A 23,634-nucleotide genomic window follows, 5' to 3' on the forward strand; every position below is an offset into this window, starting at 1 on the left:
TTTTAGTATTACAAAAGTCTTCAGTTTTGCTATGAATTCTTTCACCACAAAAGCACAATCCATACATCGCTTCTCTTTCAATCAGTGAGATAAAGGAGCGGTGGGTTCAATTTATTAGTGCCTGGATGGATGAAACACACACACACACACACACACACACACACACACACACACACACAGGTTATGAATGAAACACATGGCATTGCTTATCTTCTATATTCACTTCGTAACTTGTAAGCTTAGAATGTACACGTTAAAGAGTTGAATCGCAAAGAAGATCGATAGAACACTCCTTGATCCATACTAATGCTGGGGGTGAGGGAAGGGGAAGAAGGGAGACGGGAGAGGAAGGGGAGGGGAGGGCAACGGGAGGGGTAAGGGAGCAATTGCATATACGAAAGTTACAAAGAATAAATAGTGTATAAAAATGAAACCAGGGAGGAAGAGAAAGAGTGAAGTTAAAGAAAGGGGAATGAAAGGCAGGGGAAAAAAAAAGAGAGGGAAGGAGTGGACTAGTGAGTATTATCAAAAAATGTGCTTTAAATATTTTGTTATGCTTGTTACACATTCTCCCGTTTGTACACGTTCGTCACATTCTACTAAAAAAGGCTTGTGTTCACTAAGCATGAGTAAGACGGGCGAGCTGAAGCCAGTCAGTCAGTGGTTCTGGTGATGGTCAAGAGAGGACAGCACTGGCGGTCACTTCTCGCTAGCTGACTCGAGGGGGAATGGAGAGTTATTACGCTTTAGCAGAGACAGGGAGGGAAATGAGGTCTTTGTGCTCTTGGAAGAAAGAGAGAGAGAGAGAGAGAGAGAGAGAGAGAGAGAGAGAGAGAGAGAGAGAGAGAGAGAGAGAGAGACTGCTACAAGCTATCATTGGACCGTCCCCGCCATTTTTTAATAGGACTTTCATCTGAGTCTCACAGTCGCTGACGACAACAACAACAACAACAAGAGATACACAGCCTCCCACACCGTAAGTAGGGGCAGGGCGGGGCGGGGCGGGGCGGGGTGGGCTGGCGGGGAGGGATGGGGAAAGATAGAGGGGGAGGGAGGGAACCCCGAGCAGTGGTTGGAACGGGCTGTAAAATTGGGAGTGATGGACACGCGCACACGCACACGCACACGCACGTACATTAGCAGATGACAACATGAATGAAGGATAGAGAGAGAGAGAGAGAGAGAGAGAGAGAGAGAGAGAGAGAGAGAGAGAGAGAGAGAGAGAGAGAGAGAGAGAGAGAGAGAGAGAGAGAGAGAGAGAGAGAGAGAGAGAGAGAGAGAGAGAGAGAGAGAGAGAGAGGCAGACAATGTATTATCACCACAATGGAAGGGGAGGGGGGGAACGGTGACAGGTGACAGGGAGGGAGGGGGGGAGGAGAAGAGCCATGCACCCCTTTGTAACTTTCACCCACTGGAGGGCGCGGCAGGACCGCCACGCCTCCATCATTACATACTCGCAATATACGAACGCACTACTAATTGTATAACTGCGGTAACAATACGGTTAAACAGAGCTACGGCTACAAATATATTTACTCCACCTCTCTTAACCCTTTTCTCACGGAAGGGGTCGTGAAGGGGGATGGGACTCCCTTGCTATCCCTCATTTTCTTAGATAATGACAGGAGATCATTCAACAACAAGGGTTAATCGTACCTCTGATAAATGTTAGTGATTATTAAAAAAAAATGTCCATACTTTTGTTATATATATATAATATATATGGCTAAAACTTCAACTACTGCTCCTAACTCAAGGTACAAACACACTACTATCTGGATATCAAAATGTGCCCACAGGAAAGGATTAAAAAAAGAATATTCTAGCTTCTCTCAGCAGCCGCAGCCCATCCTAGGACGGTGCCCCTGAGGCGGACACGTCCTGCTCCTCACCGAGGCAACACCTTGACCGGAACACACACGCGGAACCAGGCGCCTCACACACCAAGACTGCCACCCACCCACCCATCCATCCATCCATCCATCCCTGCGGCGATCAGCTCCACCCTGCGTGTTGCCTGGAGACAGAACACCGTCCAGGCTGCTGCCTCACACCGTGCCTCCTCAGCCCGCACCACCACAACATCTCCGGCATCCTGCGTCTCGGCATCCACCCTTCAAGCAGCACCATCGCTCTCCACTAGATTCCTCCACCCGTTTGATTTGTTATCTTGGACGAGACGAGCTTGGAGCGAGCGTGCCCGCCCAGGAGCACCGCCGCCAGGCTGCTCTGTCACCCTACAACTACGCTACAAAACTGTGGAACCGACACGAGGGAGCTTAACACTGGATAAACACAATAAATGCATAGTCTGATCGGTAATCGACCTCGAGGCCTCTGCACTAACAGCTCAAGACACGGTATCAATGCATAAAAACGTTGTATTAATTCTTCACCGCCTCATGCCCGCGAGTGAGGCTCCCGCGCGGTACTTGGTGACTCAGTAAGTACGACCTGCTGGTGTTGGAGTGTGTGCGAGAGTGAGGGTGAGGGAGAGGGAGGGAGTGTGGCCGTCGCTCCCTCTCCTCGCGTTGGCAGTGTGCGGGCGCTGCCGCCTGGCCGCCCACAGAGAGGGTCCGCCCACAGGCTGGGGCGATGTAATGGCCAGAGAAATTCTGGTGAAGAATATACAAGACGTCGCTACGCTGTCATCGAACCTCCTCTGACCCACTAAAAAGATGTTAAGAGTTGAATATAATATCAAATGTAAAGTATTTCGGTGGACATTACATCAGTTCACAAGTTAGGCTAGGATATGCATTGATTGATGAATGTTAAAGTATTATTGCTCTAACTAATTAGATCATGCTACCATGGAGAAAACTTTTTTGCATCTTTAAGACATTGTAACAACTATGTAAAGACTGTGACACAGACTCACAACCAGACTGAGTTGCGGCCGCCGCCGCGCCGCGCCGTGCCGCATCCGGCCGCCGCTGCCGCCGCTGGCCGGGCCGTAAGGTCGGGGCGGGAGAGGCTGTGCCGCAGGACGCCGTGGTGGAAGCTGTCCGTGCCCGGGCCTGTCTGCCACACAAGATGTCCCAGACAACGGCCCCGCCACGCGCGGCACGGGCCAGGCCCTCTCTCCCGCCGTCCGCCCCGCCGGGGCCCGCGGGTTTCGTTCCACCCAGCAGCAGCAGCCACGTCCGCTGCGTCGACGGCGGGTTGTCCACTATGACCTTCACTACGGTCGTCCTAAATACTGATGAACATTTCATGCATGTACAATGCAAAACAAATTTCAGAACACAGATTTCAATAATTTCCAACAAGTGACAGTTGGGTCGGCGGCGGGGGCCGGGGCACAGTGCCCCGCCCCTCACCGCCCCCCCGGCAACAAGGACACTCGCCCGCGGCAAACAATGAGAGGACAGCACTGTCTCGCACACACCCTAAGTACATTTTATACAATACGCTCTACAATGTAAAAACAGGAGTAGAACTGGTGGTCTGTCAACATCTACTACAGAATCTACGAATGTTTGGAGCCGGAACCGAGCTGGCCGCCGCCCCCGCCAGCACCGCCCCGCCCCGCCAGCCCGCCCGACAACCGGAGGGAGGGCGGCCGCCGGGGAATACTGAGGCGGCGCTGCTCACTTCAGAGTCACACAACTGGAACACTTCTGCTCACTCTCCGCCACCCACACCACGGCAGTAGTAGTAGCAGCAGCAGCAGCAGCGTTATGGGGACACTTATACGTGGCATATAAGTGCCGGGCTGGCGGCGGGGAGGGTCTGGAGGGGGACTCAGCACTCAGCACCGGCCAGTCCGCCTTAGCCCAGCACGCCGCCCAGGGCCTCGCAACACACCGTCAACAATTTAGTCCTGGCGGGGGGCGGGGCACAAGAACATGGACGCCGCCACCCGCGCCGCCAGGGAGTCAACTCAACAATCAGATTAACGTGTTCAGGTCCGGACGCACTCCATCAAAGGATCAGTAAACAACTTTTACTCATAACAGAAGAGTCAAGCCTACCGTCCAGGCTTCCACACTCACACACAACACAGCCCCCTGGAGCCTGGACCCTCGGTATGACGCACAAAGTAACGCACCTCTACTAATCTCACTCTGGCGCCTCTCTCAAAGCGCGGGAACTCAGGTACCACGAAAAGCTAGGAGTCAAGATACACCTTTTGAAATACACAAGCATTCCTTTGTCTTGTCTTCATCACCCACCTCGAGAAACAAATCAAACTCATCAGTACTACGTAAATGAATAAGTTATATATGTATATATATATCTCTCTCTCTCTCTCTCTCTCTCGTAACAACGAAAGAAAAAAACCACGACGAGAGACAGTACTTGGGTAACACTGCGACACACCTTCCGGAACACAACACAAGGCTGACAAAGGAACATCTTTTAACATCCACCTCGACTGAGCAAACAAGGAGTACCCTCATACAAACAGACACACGCAGGAGTGGCCCAGACCAGACAGACAGACAGATAAAAAGACAGACATGACTTAATGAAATAACAGATCTTGCACTTCAAATGACAAAAATCTTTTCCACAAGGACAAAAATCTCAAATCGTTTACGTAAACATACAATTGGTCAGAATAACTAGTTTTTTTTCTCTTTTACCCCATATTTTTTTAGGTGTTTTGAATGAGACGACTAAAACATATGCAGCATTTCTGTCCTCGCACGCTGCACTTCTCTTCTCTTCGGGCGGTGCCAAGCCTGACTCGGCAGATCCGGTGGTAGCAATCAGGCTGCCGCTATGCACTATATACAAGGCCGGTACTTCGGGCTTTGCGGAGAAGGAGGGGAGGGAGGGACAAGGAGAGAGAGACGAAGCATTCTGAGCACTAGCATATACCTGTAAAGGGTGAGAGTGTTAGTCACGGCTCATTGACAGAGAGAGAGAGAGAGAGAGAGAGAGAGAGAGAGAGAGAGAGAGAGAGAGAGAGAGAGAGAGAGAGAGAGAGAGAGAGTACTGCTATCTGAAGTAACAGTGGAAGTTTTAGTAGTATTAAACACAGTAGTAGTAGTAGTAGTAGTAATGACTTACAAGTTGACGGACAGACAGACAGACAGACATAAAGATATACACAAAATAAATCACCTTTCACAATACAAATTGATACAATGAATTATCACAGAAAAATATCTTCATTAACAACTTTTTGCTTTTGTTTTCTTTCTTTTTTTTTCGTTTATAAATATCCAAAGAATTTAAGGCTAACAACAACAACACCAACATCAACATGAATAAACACCAATGACAACAATACTGAAACAATTACAAATAAATACTCTTACTTATTTAATACCACAAGACCGGTCAGTACCTCTTTCCCCCTAAAATAATTATAAATAGCGTACATATTAACACTATATTACCAAGGGGCGAGTGGGAGGCAGAGAAAAAAAGGAAGGCAGCAAAGATAGAACCAATGAAAACATCTTTTGTAAGTTAAATCACAAATAAAGTTAGCTCAGTCAGGTGTTCAGTTCAGGTGTTCAAAATTTTGGTTCCCTCTGCCTCCCTCCTCGGTGCGGGACATGAACTGGGAACGGATCAAGAGCAGAACAAGATAATATAGCAAGAAACTCACCTTGTATTGTGGGAAAGGTGGACAGCATCTGTGAGACTGCTCCTCCCCAGCTTAACTCTCACTCACACACACACACACTCTCTCTTTCTCTGGATCACACACTCTCACACACATACACACAGACTCATCACTCCATTGGCTCCACTACAGGATTAAGTCGTCTTTTAGTGAGCTGTGGGGATTAATTCAAGATAAAAAAAAAAAAAGGGACATAGTCTACCACGCGGGGACTCGAACCTTTAACTTCTCTCCGTGATTAGGTGAACGCACTGTCCACGCCACCACTTTTCCTTGCACAAACACAAATACACACACGCACGAGACATTCAGCTTTATGATATCACAGCCACTGCTTTATACCGCCTGCCAAAAATCCACTCGCAACATCAATAATCATGAAAAACTACCAGTTATGAATGAAACAAGCCATATTAACAAACTTTCCACGGATTACAAAGTTTCGACAGCGAGTGAGGTTAACTGGAGCGGACGAGGCGGGAGAAAACAATGACAGCGGTCTGAGAAAACACCAAACAAACACGATACACAGTGTTAACGGCAGTGGTGGCGCCAGAGTGCAGATAAGGTGCGTTTTGCAATACTAGTAAAGGGATGTATGCTAAAGGTAAACTATAGGGAGTGTGAGAGTGATGATGAGGCCTTTCTCGTTTATTCTGGTGCCACTTCTACCGTGAGTAAACAAAAATATCAAGTGTTCAAGTCCGTTTTCTCTCTCTCTCTCTCTCTCTCTCTCTCTCTCTCTCAGACACAGAATGCCGATGGTACAATGAACGAGGCAATTAATTTAAACGCAGGAAAGAATATGACCGGAAAGTGACGAAGAATATGAATGGTCAAACTCGTGTGTGAACACTCTACGGGTTCTGAGATGCGCGTTTCACTTACACGACCGTCACTGCACATCGCTAATAATTTAGAAAAAAAAAAAAAAAAAGTCAAGAATAGAATAAGTAATATATAAATTTTGATCGAATCACATTAACTGAACTATAATGTCACAGAAAACGAGCTTTTTTTTATGGATGACTATAATGGCAACTGAGAACACAGGGTGGTTACTAGAACGTTTATCTTTTCTTTTTATGGACACTTCGATGTGACTCATAGAGGTTTCTCAGTGGGAGAGGCAGCGCTTTCTCGTAACTTTAAAAGCACCGCTGGAACTCTTTACTATTGTGATTTGACTTATTATTGTCATTATCATTGTTACTTATTTATCTAATTCTAGAAGTGAGGATTGTGTACCGTGGCATTGCTGGAGGCTCAACACAGACACATACACACATATACACACACGTACATCAAGGGAAGGGGTCTGGGTGTGTGGGGATCAGGAACACAACCTCGCAACACTACGTACACGTTAAGAACACACACACCGCCCCCCCTGGACCAGAACACATCCCTGCCCACTCCAGCTGAGCGCCGGTGTATTGCTTTGTGTTGCTGCGTGTTCGATGTGTTGGAATTGTGATGTGAAGGCAGAAGTGTTGCAGTAATAGTTAGCTGTGGTCTGGTGGAGGTGTTGTGTGGAGTCTGTGTGACGTGGCATGGTTCATCAATGGCGTGTGACGTGTAGCATTGCGTCATGTAGGGGCGTGTTGTTGGCTGGTCCAGGGGGGGCGGAGGGGGGCGAGAGGCCTAGGGGCGGTACTCACAGTGGCGTTGGCAGACTAGAAAGTGAAGTAACCGCCTATGGTGGATGCCAGTACCACGCATAACACTGCCACACACACCATGATCATGATCTTCTTCTGCAAGGGTTGCACAGGCAAAGCGTTCATTAAAATCATAGATAAATAAGGAAAAGTAAGTTCAAAACATTCAGGCTCCGGAATCCCATTAAAAAAAAAAATTGTTTTAAAAAAGTGACGCTCTTCCAGTGAGGCCTGAGTGAAGCGGAGTAGAGAATCTAAGTCGCTACCTTAGACTGGGACAATGGACCCCATGCGGCAGAGTGGACCCCTGGCGCCGGGCGGGGGAGGGGGCAGGTAGGGGGCAGTGCCCCCGCTGGTCCCTCACACCCGACAGCCGCGCACCAGAGGGGGATGCCTTCTCCGAGGGAGGGGCGGAGGAGGGCAGGTGAACTAGGGTGTGAAGCGATGTTCATGCCGTGAGGGGCAGGGCGCGGGGGGCGGCGGAGAGGGGCTGTACTCCGCGCCGCCCCCTGCAGGGGACGTGAGCCAGAGGAGGCTTGGGGAGGATGGAGGAGGAGGCTGCTGGAGTGAGTCAAGAAACGCTTTGTCCTGTCTCAGGAGGGCGTGATGGATTGACTTGGCAGCGGGGCGGGGAAGGGGAGGGGAGTGGAGGGGATGAGGAAGGAGGTGAAGAGCCCCGCGGGTGCCCTCTGGGGCGGCGTGAGGCACCGCCCGCAGGCTGGTCCTCACGGTACCGTAGCCATCAAGCACAAGCATGTCTTCCTTAGGGGCGGGGAGCAGGGAACCGCCAAGGGAAGCAGTGCCACAGGATGGGGTGTACTCGCCTCACTGCCATGGCCGTGCCTCACCCTTAGGTAGGTGGAGGGGGCTGGAGGGTGACTGCTCCAAGCACCTCCCCCTCCACCGCTGCAGTGAGGCGGGCATGGCGGGAACGAGCACACCACCACAACAGAGGTGTGGTGTGCTGGCTGGCTGGCTGCTTGGGCTGGCGCGGCGCAGTGTGGCGCGCCTGCATGGCCGGGCGCCGCCGAGGTCTAAGCCTAGAGCATAGTGGGCAAAAAGGTCTAAAGTAGCTCAATATTGTACTCCAAAAATCTATACTCCTTTTAAAATCTAAAGGACCAGCATTCAATTGGCATCCGAGGAACGTGGAAATAGAGATAAAAAGAGAAAGAGAGAAAAATAGAGGAATGAGAAAACTCTCATGCTATGGATCTGGACACTGCAGGGAATCTTTGCAAACCAGTCAGTAGTTGGGCATTCCCTGCGGAGGCCGAGAGGCATACTCACTGGGTGTTTGTTACCAGCAGAAAGGGTTGTAGAGTTTTACATAATTAGGTTACAACGAAGCAGTAGAAGATTTAGAATAGTTTGAGGTATTTGGCGCCGCTGATACTCAGGACAACACAGAGAACCGACACACACACCATGATCATTATCTTCTTCTGTAGAGCGGGAGGTGAGGGGGTACAAAGGTGGTACATTAGTTAGTACAGGTGGGTGGGTCCATCTGTCCCAGCTGGCCTAAACCTTTCACCGGCCTCTCAACACAACACAAAACAACTTAACTCCAGCAAAGTGAACTTGTTAATTAAACTCTTCAACAACAGCTAGATTAATTAACTCAACTCATCATCATTAAATTACTGAGTCTTATCAATTAGTCTTATTTAACTTGCTACAGTGAATTATAAATATCTAAAATATATACATAAATATAATGGTATACAGATAATTACAATGAATACTTGTCTCACAATGAAAAATGACTAATATACTTCAATAATACTTTGTTACTTTACTCTACAGCTAAATGCAAGTCAATAGGAAGACAAGAGATTACTCTAATAGCAATAGTGGCTACCTCAGCAGAGTTATCAAAGAGAAACTAGTCAATGATGATGACAGCAATGATAGTAGTAGTAATAGTAATAATAATAATAATAATAATGATAATATTAATAATAATAATAATAATAATAATAATAACAATAATGATAGCAATATCTGAATAAATACATGTATAATACAATGATAATATAATATAACCATGATCAAAAGAATATATATAGTATGTGGTCAAGTATAAAATATATATATATATATTAAGTATCAATAAATACTGATCATGCAAGGCGACAGTGAATCATCATGCACCAGTCACAGTATTCACATGACAGCGGCTCACCTCAGTAATCACAATAATAATAATAATAATAATAATAATAATAATAATAATAATAACAACAGCAATGTTCAGCAACTTGAAATGCTGTCTGAATTATGTACATTTGTTGAATAAGAACTGTTAAAGGAAAAATAAGTAGATAAAAATAACAGTAATAATGTAATGGTAAGGTTAGTCAAGGCAAATCAATATTAACTACCACCTGGGCCTCAGTAATCACTTATGACTCACATGTAGAGCAGAGGACACAAGTCGCATTACCTGCACTTACTTCCACTGTGTCTCAACCTTTCCTCTCAATCACAGTCTTCTAATCAGCCAAGAATCAGTCGTCGCATTACAAAATCAGCAGTGGATCAGAGGGCTTTGGATTACTGGGAAACAACTCAGTGAAAGAAAACGTAGTGTGTTACTTAAGAGCCTAATCCTGCCCTCACCAGCTCCCTTAAATCACGAGGCACAACATTGGTGGCAGCAGTGGGATCAAGGCTGCAATGGGACGTGATCACTCAATGTATGTGCTTCATGCTACAAAAGGGAGGTATTTGGCAGGATCTGAACACACTGACAGAACACTCAAGCAATAAGTGATGGCCATAGTAGAGGTGGACAATGGGTGACTAGCCTTGACTGTCCCACCGATAAATAAATGAAAAAGAAAAGAAGAAAAAAAAAATAAATAATTGCATCTTGGGTGACGCGCTCCCACACACGCACGTCACTTGTTACTGAATCTCTGAACATAAAACTGAGCGCGTGAACATAAAGAAATAATGAGAGTAAAGAAATTAATAGTAAGGCAGTTCCAAAAAGCGAGAGTAACATAAAAGTAAATGATCAAGAAGCAACAACGTACGTGAAATAAAGAGTGTGGCGGTACCAACGGTGAAAGTAACGGAAAGTAATGAGCAGGAGGGTGAGCCAGTACGTAGATGATTGGTGAGAGTAGCGGTCGGGATGCGAGGGAGGAGAGAACACGTGGCTTCATTATGCTCCTGGAAAAGTGCGATGGTGGCAGGACAAAGAAAATTCTCCACTTACCTTCAACGGAGCCAAGCTATATGGGTGGTGACGGTGGAGGAGACAAGCCACACTCCTCCACTCCTCCTCCACCTCCTTCTCCTCCTCTATCATGAACTTAAACTATTTTTTTCTCTTTGTTTTTTCTCCATATTAATCTTAATTTAGCACAGATGACCATACAAACATACACACACACACACACAACAATGGACTCTGTAATCAAACTTTTCATAAGACGTAATACCCAATATATTTTTCCCTCACGATTTCTCCTATTCCTTCCTTTTACCCTCCCTCGTTTCCTCCAACACTCACACACACACACACACACAAACAACAGCAAGTCAGCAAAACAACTATATCTTAATAAACATTCATACGCACAACTTTACATACAACTACCAGCATTTACTACTCTACTGGCTGGTGTTGAGAGGCCACGTCTGAATGTCTGTGTCTGAGCCTTACAGCACTGACTGACCAACACTACGTACAGGCGACTTGTGTAGTAATGGGAGACGAAAGTAGTCATTTACTTGCCAGTGAAAATATCTCAATAAACATTCATGAATTTTTACACTACAATTATTTTGTTTTTTATTTATAAGAAAGCAGAATTTAGACTAATAAATAAAGTTGTAAAAAGTGTCCACCTGAAAGAATAAATGGATGAATAATGACAAAAAATGAATATCCAGATTGAACTTTGAGACATTTGTTGCTGTTTTGTGAGGTTCATTTTGACACTAAGGGAACAAGTACCACATGAGGAGGAATTATTGAAGTGGTAGGTGGTTCTGAGTACATGAGGAGGAATTATTGAGGTGGTAGGTGGTTCTGAGCATGAGTCACAACCTAGTCTGGCTGACATCTGACACAAAACACAGCCGCGCCCCTCAACACTGTGCAGAAACAAATAAATAGGTGAACAAACACACAAGCTGTAGCATTCATACAACATTGTAAAAGAAAAAAAATAAATAAAAAAAATAAAAAAAGCACATAAAAAAATAAAGGTAGAAACATCCCTCTGTAAATAGAAAAGAAAAAAAAAGAAAAGAAGAAATAAAGGAAGAAATTGACATTGAAATGGAGAAAAAAAAATAAATAAATAAAACAAATAAATGAATAAATAATAAGAAAAAAAAAGAGCAATAAAAATATGACTGAAATACAACACAGCCCACCAATAAAAGACAAACCAAACCATACAAAACACAAAAAAGATTAAAAAATAGCAAGACATAATAAAAATAGGCTTTATTCCATTGATATTGCTCCAGCCCAGTGCTTCCTTGCCTCAATATGTACAGCGGCAACACTGCGGGCTTACAAGGTGCCAAGGATGCTGCACAAGGCACTACCTAATGTGACACAGGTGCTACAGGTGTGAAAATGCATCATATGTGGCTCAATTAACAGGTACACGGCCTACACAGGTACCATAGTATACTTAAACAGCTATCAGTCTACAAAGGCATCCTAGTACAATCAAACAGGTACCTTAATTTACACAGGTATACCACAGTTCATGCAAGTGTAGTTAACCCTTTCACTGCAATGGCTCTTTTCGTAATAGTAGTATAAGAAATGTAGTCTAGAAGGAAAGATAGAATAGAGAATAAAAGGATTAATTCTGCATTGTCTAGGCTACAGAACTTAGAAGAAAATGTGTCTTGAGAGTTGCAAGGGATGATGGGAGAAGAATATGTGGCAGTGAGAGGGTTAAACAGGTACCATAGTTTACACAGGTACCCAAACTGCAGACTTAACCAGGTACCACAGCTAATACAGGCATCCTAACATCCTAACACAACACAGGTGACACAGGGCCAAACAAGCACCATAGCACACATTTCCAAGGGTACCGAGAGGCTGATGCAGCACCATAGCGCACTTAAATGTATATGTGCTAAGGTGCTACAGGAGTGTCTTAAAGCATAACAGAAGTGCACAGGCTACTACTACACCTAATACACAGACTTGGCACCAGTATAAAGGGGAATAACAAGGAGGCATAATCAGAGGGTGGATTAAACATGCAGCTCATACTCAATCACACTTGCATTCGTAAATAAATAAGAATAAATAACGACCATGGATAAGCTACCACTGATTCTGTAGCTGTGCAGGTTGTGGAGAAATCATTGATGTGTGATGGTAAGGATGGAGGTGGTAATAACAGCAATCAGGACAAAAATAATGATAATGATGATAATAATGATCCTGAGGTAATAATTTCTAAGTAAATAAAAATATACTAATCAAGCACATAAATCAATGAATAAATAGATACATACATATAGTGAAGATACATGTAATATGTCCCTATATATATATAAACATACAATAAAACTAAAGGAAAAAATACTCAATAACAAAGGAATAAAAATGTGTGATGGGATTCAATAAAAAAAATACCACTATTAATAAACTGAATAAATAAAAATGATCTCTAAAACAAGGAGTTCTAGGGGTTAAAATCAAAAGCACCCACACCTGAGTGCCAGCGTGGGCCAGGTGTGTGAAGGAGCGCCTACCCACACCTGCCTCACCTTCACCCACTCACTGCTGGACAACATCTATTTAACCACTGGCAACATTTTCTGGCTTATTCCTCAACATTTTTGTATTGTAGAAGCAAAATCCCGCTCCCATTTTATCCTTACAACTTTTAGAAGAATATCTTTATGGTACTGTTTTTAATCATTATGTAGTGTTAAAGACATAAGTAATCTCTTTTCTTTGTCTTCATGTAAATTCTTCTTATAATCCATTTTTTCTAATAATTTTGTAGTATTGGACATAAGTAATCTTTCTTTTGTCTTCATGTAAATTCTTTTTATGATTTTTTTTTTTTCATTATAATTTTGTAGTGTTAGACATCAGTAATCTCTTCTGTCTTCATGCAAATCCTTTTCTATGATAGCAGTTTTTTTTTTTTTTAATAATTCTGTATAGTTAAAGACATAAATAATCCCTTTTCTTCTGTGTCTTCATGCAAATAATTTCTTTATGATGCCAAGTGTTAATAAAGAATGAAAGGACAATATTTTCCCTCTAGCCACACAACTTGGTAAGGCTTGTCTTTACTAATAGTCACTCTATTGTAGTTCCGTACAGTACAAGAAAACTAATATCTCTCCCTTGTGTCTCCATGCATATTATCTTTATATCAGTAATGAGCACAGCAGTACAAAGGGTTCAGGAAGCTCAGATGTGTGTCCTGGGAAGGAGTTTGGCAGGGTGAGTGTGAGAGGTGGAAACTGCTGTATAATGAAGGGATGGAAACTGCTGTATATTAGTAAGAGGAATGAAACTGTTGGTATGAGAACAGTAATGATGATAAGTGATGATAATATGTAGTGATAAAATAGCAGTTCTGTTTATATAACTTCAGGATGCATTACCATTACTACTCTTACTACTACTACTACTACTACTACTACTACCATGCCACAAATAACCAGCACATTTTCCACTCTCACACACACTCTCACTCTTGTCACATCCGGTCAATGAATTTCTAAAAAAACATCATACTAATCCTGTTCCTTCCATTCCTCTATCTTCGTAACCATCCCATCACCCTCACCACCCTCCCTCCCATCTTTCCTCTCACCACCAGCACCACCACCTTCTCCTCTCCCATACACAGGTAGCCTTCAATAAATTCACAGGTGTGGTTGTTTGAGCTAGTAATTAAGAGTACAGGTGTGTAAGTGTGTTTATGCATCAAATTAAGTTGGGTATGAGTACACAAAACTAAGGAAATACTATTCAATTTGACATTTCAAGTTAATTATGGAGTAGGAATAGAAAAAAAAGTTGGCATATTTAGTGTCCGTAATGGTGCTTCTGGTTTTAATTTAGTGAACTTTAACGACAGTAGAACACATTGTCATTATCTGTGTTGGAGGGAAACTGCTACTGTAATTCTTGTACATAGAAAGCTAAAGACTAAAGAGTAAGTCGCACTACAAAAAGTTAAGTTGAGAGGTCTGTTATTTCCTCAAATTAGTGTAGCTGTCAGTAGTGGGAGGTTTGTTAAGGAGTGTACATTATGTGTTCTCCATCTCAAGGCCTGTCATGTGTAAGCCTGATGGTTTCTTGAAGTTTCCATTACTTTCTTGTGCTTTGCTGCATCATGAAATCTAGCCAGTAAGTGTCAATGGTGTCTGTTAATTTCTACTACACTGCCAAATCTGAGTGATGCAAAATGTAGATGTGAAACTCATTACACTCACACCTGTGACTGAAGCTCCCCTGCACACCCCTTCACCCTTTCAACCTTCACTGCACCACCCCATGTCCCTCACCACCAGCTGTCAACCCCACAACTGCTCAACACCACACAAACACCAAGAAACATTTCACCTTTCGTCATTCTTCTCCCAACACAAAAGTGAAAAAGGTAACCCAGCAAAACAGAAATCAAGCTTCAATTCAATGAGGACAATTGACTGCTGGCTCTAAAAGAACCAAGTGTAGTCATTTGCTTCACTGAACCTCTAGCCAACACACTCCAAGGTTACATTTCCCACCCGCATATGGAAAGAAAACGAGACAAACAAAACACAGACAGCGCAAGAGAGACTCAGCATTCAGGGTAGACTAAGAAAAACACGCCATCTGTTTTATTTCACTTGTGTAATCTCGGTGGTTCCTTACGGTATTAAAATTGCTTCTAGTCTATTTACACCACTGGAAGAGCTGGAATGACTCACCAACACCTACACACCACACACAGGACACTGCACCAGCTCCTGTCCCCAGTCCCTCCCTCACACAACCTCACACTCTGGGACAGGGCATCCTCACACCTCACCCACACATCTCACACTCTACATAGGAAAGCAAAACCTCATCTACACCTCACTCTGGGCCTCCTCACAGCCTACTGACAGCCTACACAGCCTCCTACACCCTACAACTATGCCTGACACTTTACTTTTTTTTAATTTTCACAGCCTAAGCAACAAAAATGTACCGCCAACTCAAACTAATTTTTTTTCTACGAATTCATGAAGTGTTTGCTTATTGGGATCCCATGTAGAGCTTCTGATTATCCTATTGTGGCTCTTGTATCCCTCTAGTGTGCCTCAGGAACTTACGTAACGGTGGGTGTGTGTGCGTATGTGTTACTGGTGGCGTTCTATGGTAGTGGTGGTGGTTGGTGGTAGTTGGTGGTCGGTGTTGGTGGTGGTAGTGGTGGTGGTGGCTGTGGTGGTGTGGGCCTAAGCTAACTCCTTTCTAGAGTAAGTGTATGTGAATAGAAAGTATATTAGTGTCTCTCTCTCTCTCTCTCTCTGTCTCTCATACTAGCCTCTCATCTTCCTCAAAACATCAACTTAGGAATGGCAGGAAAGGACAGTCAGTGAGGGAGGAGAGGAGGAAGGAAGGATGGAAGATTGGTGATGTGTCTCTTAAAATTAATGTCTTGTATAATCACATGCCTTAAAAATGTATTATGCAGTATTATGCACAGGTGATGCCGAGAACGTGTGAGGTAAATGCATGTGGACTGGGAGTTTGTGTTGAGGGACGAGGTGAAGAAATGAAGTGTCTTATGTCTTAGTGATGCAGAGATGAAAAGTTAGGTAATGTCAATGTATAGATTTGAGAGAAGATAATTCAGTGATAATTCCTACATGATCGCTTAGAATGAAATGAGAGAGTGGCGTATGTACAGACAAAAAAAAAAAAAAAAAAAAAAAAAAAAAAAAAAAAAAGAAGTAAAACCAAAATAAACAAACGGTTCAGTGTCAAGGATGAAGAAGAAAGATATGTTTGTGCAATGGAGGAGAAGAGAGTGTCAGTGTTTGTGTGTATGTGTCACCTTCTACTTACTGAGAGTGTTGATGGATGTTAAAGAAGAAATATTGATGTATTTTTTAGTTGATTTCTTCCGTCTACTGCAATGTATGTGTGTGTGTGTGTGTGTGTGTGTGTGTGTGTGTGTCTATATGCACTTACAAATTACATAACACAATTCTCTGCTTTCATTCTTTTCCAAATAAGTCTGAACACTCAAAAGCTGCGATGTATTATAAATCGATCCAATTTCTAATAAATCATAAATGCGTAAACCTAAGAAACAAAAGTAAAGGAAATAAATCATTATAAGCTATTTGAGTTAACTGTGGCTGAAGCTAAATAATAATTCTATGATGCGTATTTTCAAAACTCTGCCAGCTCTATAAGGCCTAGTATTCTCAAGGACCACACAGATAAGTAGTCACATTTTTCATGATGTTTTTTCTGGCGATGGTACTTAATTCTTGCTAAAAACTCTTATTTGAATAGTGAAAACATTCTTGAAAACCCCATTGACTTTCAATATAGCCTGTCAGTCTGTCACTAGAACCATGGAAACACCCTTGAAAATCCCAGTAACTCCCAATATAACCAGCCAATCCATCATTACAATGAAAACTCTTGAAAACTACGACTTTCAATACAGCCTTTCAAATCACTAGAATCATGAAAACACCCTTGAAAACCACAGTAACTTCCAATATAACCTGCCAAATCACTAGCATCATGAAAGCACCCTTGAAATCCACAGCAACTCCTAATGTAGCCTGCCAAATCCCTAGAATCATGAAAGCAGCCTTGAAAAACCACAGCAACTCTCAATATAGCCTGCCAATCTGTCATTACAACCATGAAAACACCCTTGAAAATGCCAGTAACTTCCACTAGAGCCTGCTAATGGTAGTCAATGTAAGAAAAGAGTCCAATTAGGTGGTAACAGGTGTACCTTCTCTGCCTCAACACCTATGCTTTGTGTATCATTTGTGTGCTTTATATAACAAGTGACTATCAACAAATGCAAAGGTTGGAATCAGTTAACTCAATAATGCAAGGTAATGTCGCTGTTGCAGAAAGAAGTCAAACCAAGGATTATGTTTAAGTGACCTCTTAGCAATAATAATCAACAATAATAATAATAATAATAATAATAATAATAATAATAATAATAATAATAATATTAGTGCCAGCAATAGAAAAAAATTATTGTAGTTTACTCTACTTTTATCACTGGAACTTAACAAAAAAAAAAAGAAAATGTCAAATAGGAAGAAAAACAATAAAGATATCTAATAATAACAACAGTGCCAATAACAATAATAATAATAATAATAATAATAATAATAATAATAAAGAAATAATCATGTAATCTACTCATTCATTATCAAAAACTAAATTTCAAAAAGAAAATATAAAATAGGAAAAACATGTAAAATTGAATGATAAAGATTCAATATATGCAACATTCTACCAGTGTGTCATTCACCAATCAATATCACAGGGGATTGTATTTCTTAGTTAACTCTCTTTACTCCCCCGTTCAGCCACTGTCAGGAGGGGGATGGGTAACGGCTGGGACGGGGCTCGGGGTGTTGTCACGGTTGATGATGAAGTAGATAACAAGAATCAAGATGAGCAACAGCACCACGAAAACGCCTATCCCTGCACACAACAGCTTTTTCTGCAACACAGGGCTTGGCTGGGTCACTGCACACACTCACAGACACACACTTTATTCATACATTCTCTCTCTCTCTCTCTCATTTCATTTAGTTCCTTAAGTGATGTGTTGAAAATAATTACGTAAAAAATATGAGTTAAATGAGTAAAAATGCATAATATTCTGAGTTAAAATATAAGTAATTAAAATAAAATTGAAAATATTACTTTAAATCAATAAAATGCATAAGGTTATAGAGTTTAGTAAGTGAAGAAAATGCAAACAAATGAACTAATCAGAACTTAGTGAAAACTCCTGTGTTAAGGAAAACTAAGGAAAATAATAAAAAAATCATCATAGTGACTAACTTAAAAGATGGACAATACAAAATCAAAACACGGCAACACAACACAAACATACATTGCTATTTCCGTGTATAAATCAAAACAAAAATAAGCTGTGAGTCGTTGTCACTCACTTGGTGCGCGCTGCCGGTGTTCAGTGCGAGTGTTTGTGTGCGTGAGGAAGCAGCGACGGTGAAGTGCTGAGTGTGGCCACGTGAGGTAAGCGTGCCCTGGACAATCATTCATTCACACACACACAGGCTTGTATATTGAAACACTTTGTTCTCTCACTACCACTAGTTTTACGGGCCACAGAGATGATTAACCCCTTCAGTACTATGATGCATTTCTATATTCATTCTGCTTACTATTTGGTGATTTTATACAGCTTCAAAAACTCATGTGGGGGGATTGAAATAGTTAACACTGTGGCCATTAACCTTCTGACCTCCATAGACCCTTCCTAATGCAAATAAAATAGTCTAATTGTACACAAATCTCAAGGTAAAAATGTGACCCAGTACTGAAGGGGTTAAATGAGTTCTCAAGTGTTTCTCTGTTAATAATGTACAAATCTTACTAATCTGAACCATAAAGACACCCATAAAAACTACTGTAATCTTAACTAGAGCCTTTTGAAAGTAGGTGTTGTGAGGAGGTGTTTCAAAATATGAGCCATACACAAACACACAAGCCGAATGATTCAACCAGTTCCCAATCAGAGAGTTAGCCAACCAGTCATACACCCAACCAACTGATCAACCATTCATCCAGCTGGCCAATTACCCAATCAATAGTCCAAACAGCTGACCAGCCAACCAACTAGTCAGCCAATAACGAAGCCAATTTGCTCAGTGATCAGCTAATTCGCCAGCCAATTAGTCCTTCCAGCCAGCCAGTGTCCCAACCCAGTCAAGTCCCAAAGATTCTAGACAAATTTTCCTTTTCTTTCCCTTCTGCATAAATGTAAGCAAACTGTGTGTGTGTGTGTGTGTGTGTGTGTGTGTGTGTGTGTGTGTGTGTGTGTGTGTGTGTGTGTGTGTGTGTGTGTGTGTGTTTTACCTTGTATGCATCTGAAAAGCACTGACGATAGGAAAAGAAGAAAAAAATGAGAGAAAAACAGATAACATTAGTCAGATGAAGTGCTAAATTATGAAACTTGACTGTAAACCAACAAACAAGAAATACTGAAACATTCTTGACTAGAACTAGGATTAAACAAGAGATGACAATAATAATAATAATAATGATGATGATGATAACAACAATAACAAGAAACAGAACAGCTATCCTCATATAAACTTTACATACACAAAATAACAAGGACTGTGCTGGTAATTATCATCAAAACGACTATTTCAAAACAACGTAAAGTGGAGAAAAGATGTAAAAGAAATAAAATGCGTGTTATAACCTTATACGTCTTGATCTCCGTAACATAAAATAACCTAACAGAGACAAGGAACAGGAGAGACTTGATAGCATCCTAAATCAGCACAGTCCAGCACCTTGACTCCCCTGCAACCTTTGTGCTTCTGTGACCTGCCACCGCTGGGCCAAGTCAGTGTCCCTATCACACTCTGAGCACCGGGGACTATATGGAAGAGCTGCTGGTGGATGACGTGTGCATCAATGGAGTGTTACTGTTGGTGACGTGGATGGTGGTGTGTTTACGTATCTATCTGGTGATGTGGTGGTTGTGGTGGTGTAATGTTGGTGCTTCACTGGCGTTGTGAATGAAGTGGTGGTGAATTGCCGTGTGATTGGTGAATTTTGATGAGTAAATTTACTTTATTCTTTGATCTATGAATGTATAATATCTAAAAAATATACAGTAGAATTTTCATATATAAATAAAAAAAGAAATTACCATAACTACATTATGAAAAATATAAATCAACTTAGGTCATTTCAATTTATGTACAATTTGAAAGTAACATAACTTCTTCACACACTGCAATTCACTTGTCTTGTCTGGATGTCACTTGTGTAAAGATCAGGATCAAGAGTTGTGATGTGAGGCAGAAGAGTAAAGAATATGGAAGAGGATCTCTTCAGAATGATGACATTGGTGGTGGTGCTGATGACGATGATGATGGTTGACAGGCAAAGGATATCAGGGTGAGGACTGAATCATCCTCACCTTGGCTTCCTTTACTCATCCATCTCCACTACACTCCATCACTCTGACTCTCACAATGTTGTTTCTCCACCGGGCAACTCACTGATATGGTAACACTGCCACTCACCAATGCTCCTGTCCACTCAATGACTCAATTATGTACATTTGTATCCAGATGTATGAAAAATGGATTTAATGTTACTACCAAAACCTTCATTTATTTATAAGGTACTAGACTTGTGTATAGAATCCAGCATCTTACAAATAACTAAAGATTAACACTAAATCATCACTATTACTATCATTACTACTCTAATCCAAATAGTTTCCTTAATTTTTCAATATTTTCGTGAACAAATTTTGCACTCTATAAAGTTGGTTTGCTGGGCAGGCAGTTGGTAAGAGCATAAGTGAGGGGTAACATTACTGTCTGTGTCTCCTCAGTGGATGGGATTACATTGGTAGTCTTGGCATGGAGTGCAGTCACATCATATGCACTAATAATGATAGAATCTTTTATCCAGGAACTTCACCATGGGTTCTAGCTATACTTCTTACAGTCTGGTGGATGTGAGGATTGGGACATGAGGGAGAAAGGAAATGAAATCAACCTAACCTCAAAATACCTCATCAAAACATTCACAAACATAAAAGTGTATAGCCTCCATGTGATAAATGTCACCTGAGGAGGAAAGAAAATGGAATAAACCTAATCTTAGCATATTCCATTAAAAAAAAAAACTTCTCTGAACTTCCCATGATGAATTTAACTACAAACTATTCTCTCCAGATGACAAGAAACAAAAATTAAAAGATCCACTCAGAAACTGCAGCACTCAATCACAAAACACACCACACAAGTAAACACTCAAAACTAACACTCATTTCGGCAAAGTGTGTGCGACAGACAAGCCCCTCGACACACGGCTGGCAATAATGAGGAAACCCAATGACAATAACCACACCAATACGTAATGATAAACTTGGGGGACACGTCAGAGTAAGGGGCACGCGGCATTAAGTAAAAGTAACCATCTGTGGCTGTGGTAGTGAAGGGTCGAATGTACCTTTGCCTATATCTACAAAAAGGCACAAGTATGAAAATGTTAAGCCATCACACAACCAGTATTGAAGATGCACCGTGCAGGCCCTGACCGATCTCCTCCTCTATCTTTCCCTCTGTTCCTTCCACACCAGTCATTGCCACCCATCACAGGAAAACAGGATAAATATGTACAAAAAAGGACACTAATCATAATAGACTAAATAAATTAAAGACAAGAGGGAAAAAAGTTTAACTCTAGCCAACTCAGTGTTCCTTCCATAACTAATGCTAAGGTTTATGCACATACTTTCTTTCCAAGCCTCTGTTTATCATTTACATAATTATTTTCCCCTCTCTCAGATATTTGTTACTCTGATAATGTTTTTTTTTTTTTGTCTTTTTTTCCTTAAACTTTCTCTTAATATTGTCTCTTTTCAGTTCTATATTTGTGTTAGTCTTTCTACTGTCTAGACTAGAGTGAGTGTGACCCGCCCTTCCCTTTCCTGGCTGTGAGGAAGGTGTTCGCTGCACAGTTTGGCACATAAGCAAAACCTCATGTTGTAACTCTCCCCTATGGTTGATTTCCATTGTAGACATTCACTCATAAGATTTTCACCAAATATAATTCCCCTGCAGACAAGTTACATTAGTTTCAGGGAATTTTAATGGAGGAATGTCTAATGGTGAAATTTACGAAGAGGAAGTTTACGTCAAAGTGTGTCACCTATTTTGAAACCCTCTTCCAATTCTCTATCTTGCTTCATCTCAAGTTGTGTTGTGGTTTTTCACACCTATAAATCAATTCGTCCAATCTCACACTCCCTTTTATCTTCACAAACATCACCCACAGTTAGGAATAAATGCATATATAAAAAAAATCACCAAAAAACAATAATAAAAAAAATGGGCACCTGTCAGTCTAATGCTATGATGAACACAAAGATAAAACAGCGAACTGGATACAAAACCCCGACACTTAACAAATATCAACAAATAGTAATGTCTTTACAACTCAACTCAACATGCTCAAACTTCTCTATCTCTTCTGCTAAGCAATGCAATCATACTCTCCACTGTTCTCCCTGCCTGCCTCTCTCCCTCACAGCTTTAGTGCCACTGTGTGAGGGACTAGTGACATTCAATTCCTATATACCAGGTCCTTTCTCTCTCTCTCTCTCTCTCTCTCTCTCTCTCAACCCACCCACACCTTCACACACCTCTCAATGCAATATTCCACACAGTAATAGGGCATAAATTCTCTTCCCCATACGTGTCAAGCTGCCCAGCCACGTGTGACAAGCCAGAGCCACACCTGCATGACGCCCTGATCCCCACACCACAGCTAAGGATCTGTGACACACCTGAGACTCCAAACCTACCATGATTCCAAGCCTGACACCACACCACTACTTCCCAAGGCTGGTACAACCCTGCAAGGCCCATCTCCATGCCTGACACCCCAAGCCACACCTGCACACACCCGGCAGGAGGGCCCACACCTCCACCACACCCGCACAACACTACTAATTTACAGTGAATCCGAGGATGAGAATAAGAACAAGTAACAAAACTATAACACATATGATGATCATAATTTTCTTCTGTGGAGAGAAAAAGAAAAAAAACAGAATTACAAACTTAACCATGGGAGTGTGTGTGTTTGGGGGGGGAGGGCAAACTGTCCATTCAGTAACAGATAATGCTACTTTACATCTACAACTACTTGGAAAACTGACTTATCTCAATACATTCAAATACATGTAGTAGTAGTAGTAATGTGATAAAAGGCAAAAAACTTGAGGGGGGGCGGGGGACTGGGGGTCTGCTCAGTATAAACCAACAACATGAAATCAAACAATTGTACAAAAATGTTACTCTATGTAAATGTGAATGTACATGATTATTTATACTAGAGTACATGGATAGTAGTATTTATAACTTCCGAGTATCAGAGATTAACCAGTAAACTCGACACTCACTCAACCAAAACCCTCCACACACTACGACAGCAAGGAAAGAACTCAACTGGGAGGCTACAGTGAGGGGAAGGTGGCTGGTCACACACCGTAAACAATGAGAGAGGGAAGTATGTATGGAGGTGGCTGAGACGACAACACTTGCACTACAGTATCACACCCATCTTACCTCAGGCGAGAGAAGAGGAGGAGGAGGAGGAGGAGGAGGAGGAGG

At 42.2% G+C, this 23,634-nt stretch overlaps 1 protein-coding gene across 6 annotated transcripts in view; it reads right to left on the reverse strand.

Moving 5' to 3' along the window:
* Positions 1-201: 201 nt before the first annotated feature.
* Positions 202-23,634, reverse strand: part of LOC123502737 (syntaxin-1A-like) — an 83,240-nt gene continuing 59,807 nt past the window's right edge. For 2 of the 6 annotated variants that reach the window (XM_045251966.1, XM_045251965.1), the window contains exons 9-10: positions 7,249-7,344; positions 202-4,830 (exon numbers count right to left, since the gene is read on the reverse strand). In XM_045251966.1, the coding sequence (XP_045107901.1) occupies positions 7,264-7,344 (81 nt within the window). In that variant the 3' untranslated portion in view covers positions 202-4,830; positions 7,249-7,263. Of the gene's footprint in view, positions 4,831-7,248; positions 7,345-8,537; positions 8,694-11,704; positions 23,046-23,634 lie in introns of those variants that run through there. The other 4 variants (XR_006674213.1, XM_045251964.1, XM_045251963.1 and 1 more) reach the window with 4 other exon arrangements.

The sequence above is a fragment of the Portunus trituberculatus genome, chromosome 12 (assembly GCF_017591435.1).
Source record: "Portunus trituberculatus isolate SZX2019 chromosome 12, ASM1759143v1, whole genome shotgun sequence".
Lineage (NCBI taxonomy): Eukaryota > Metazoa > Arthropoda > Malacostraca > Decapoda > Portunidae > Portunus > Portunus trituberculatus.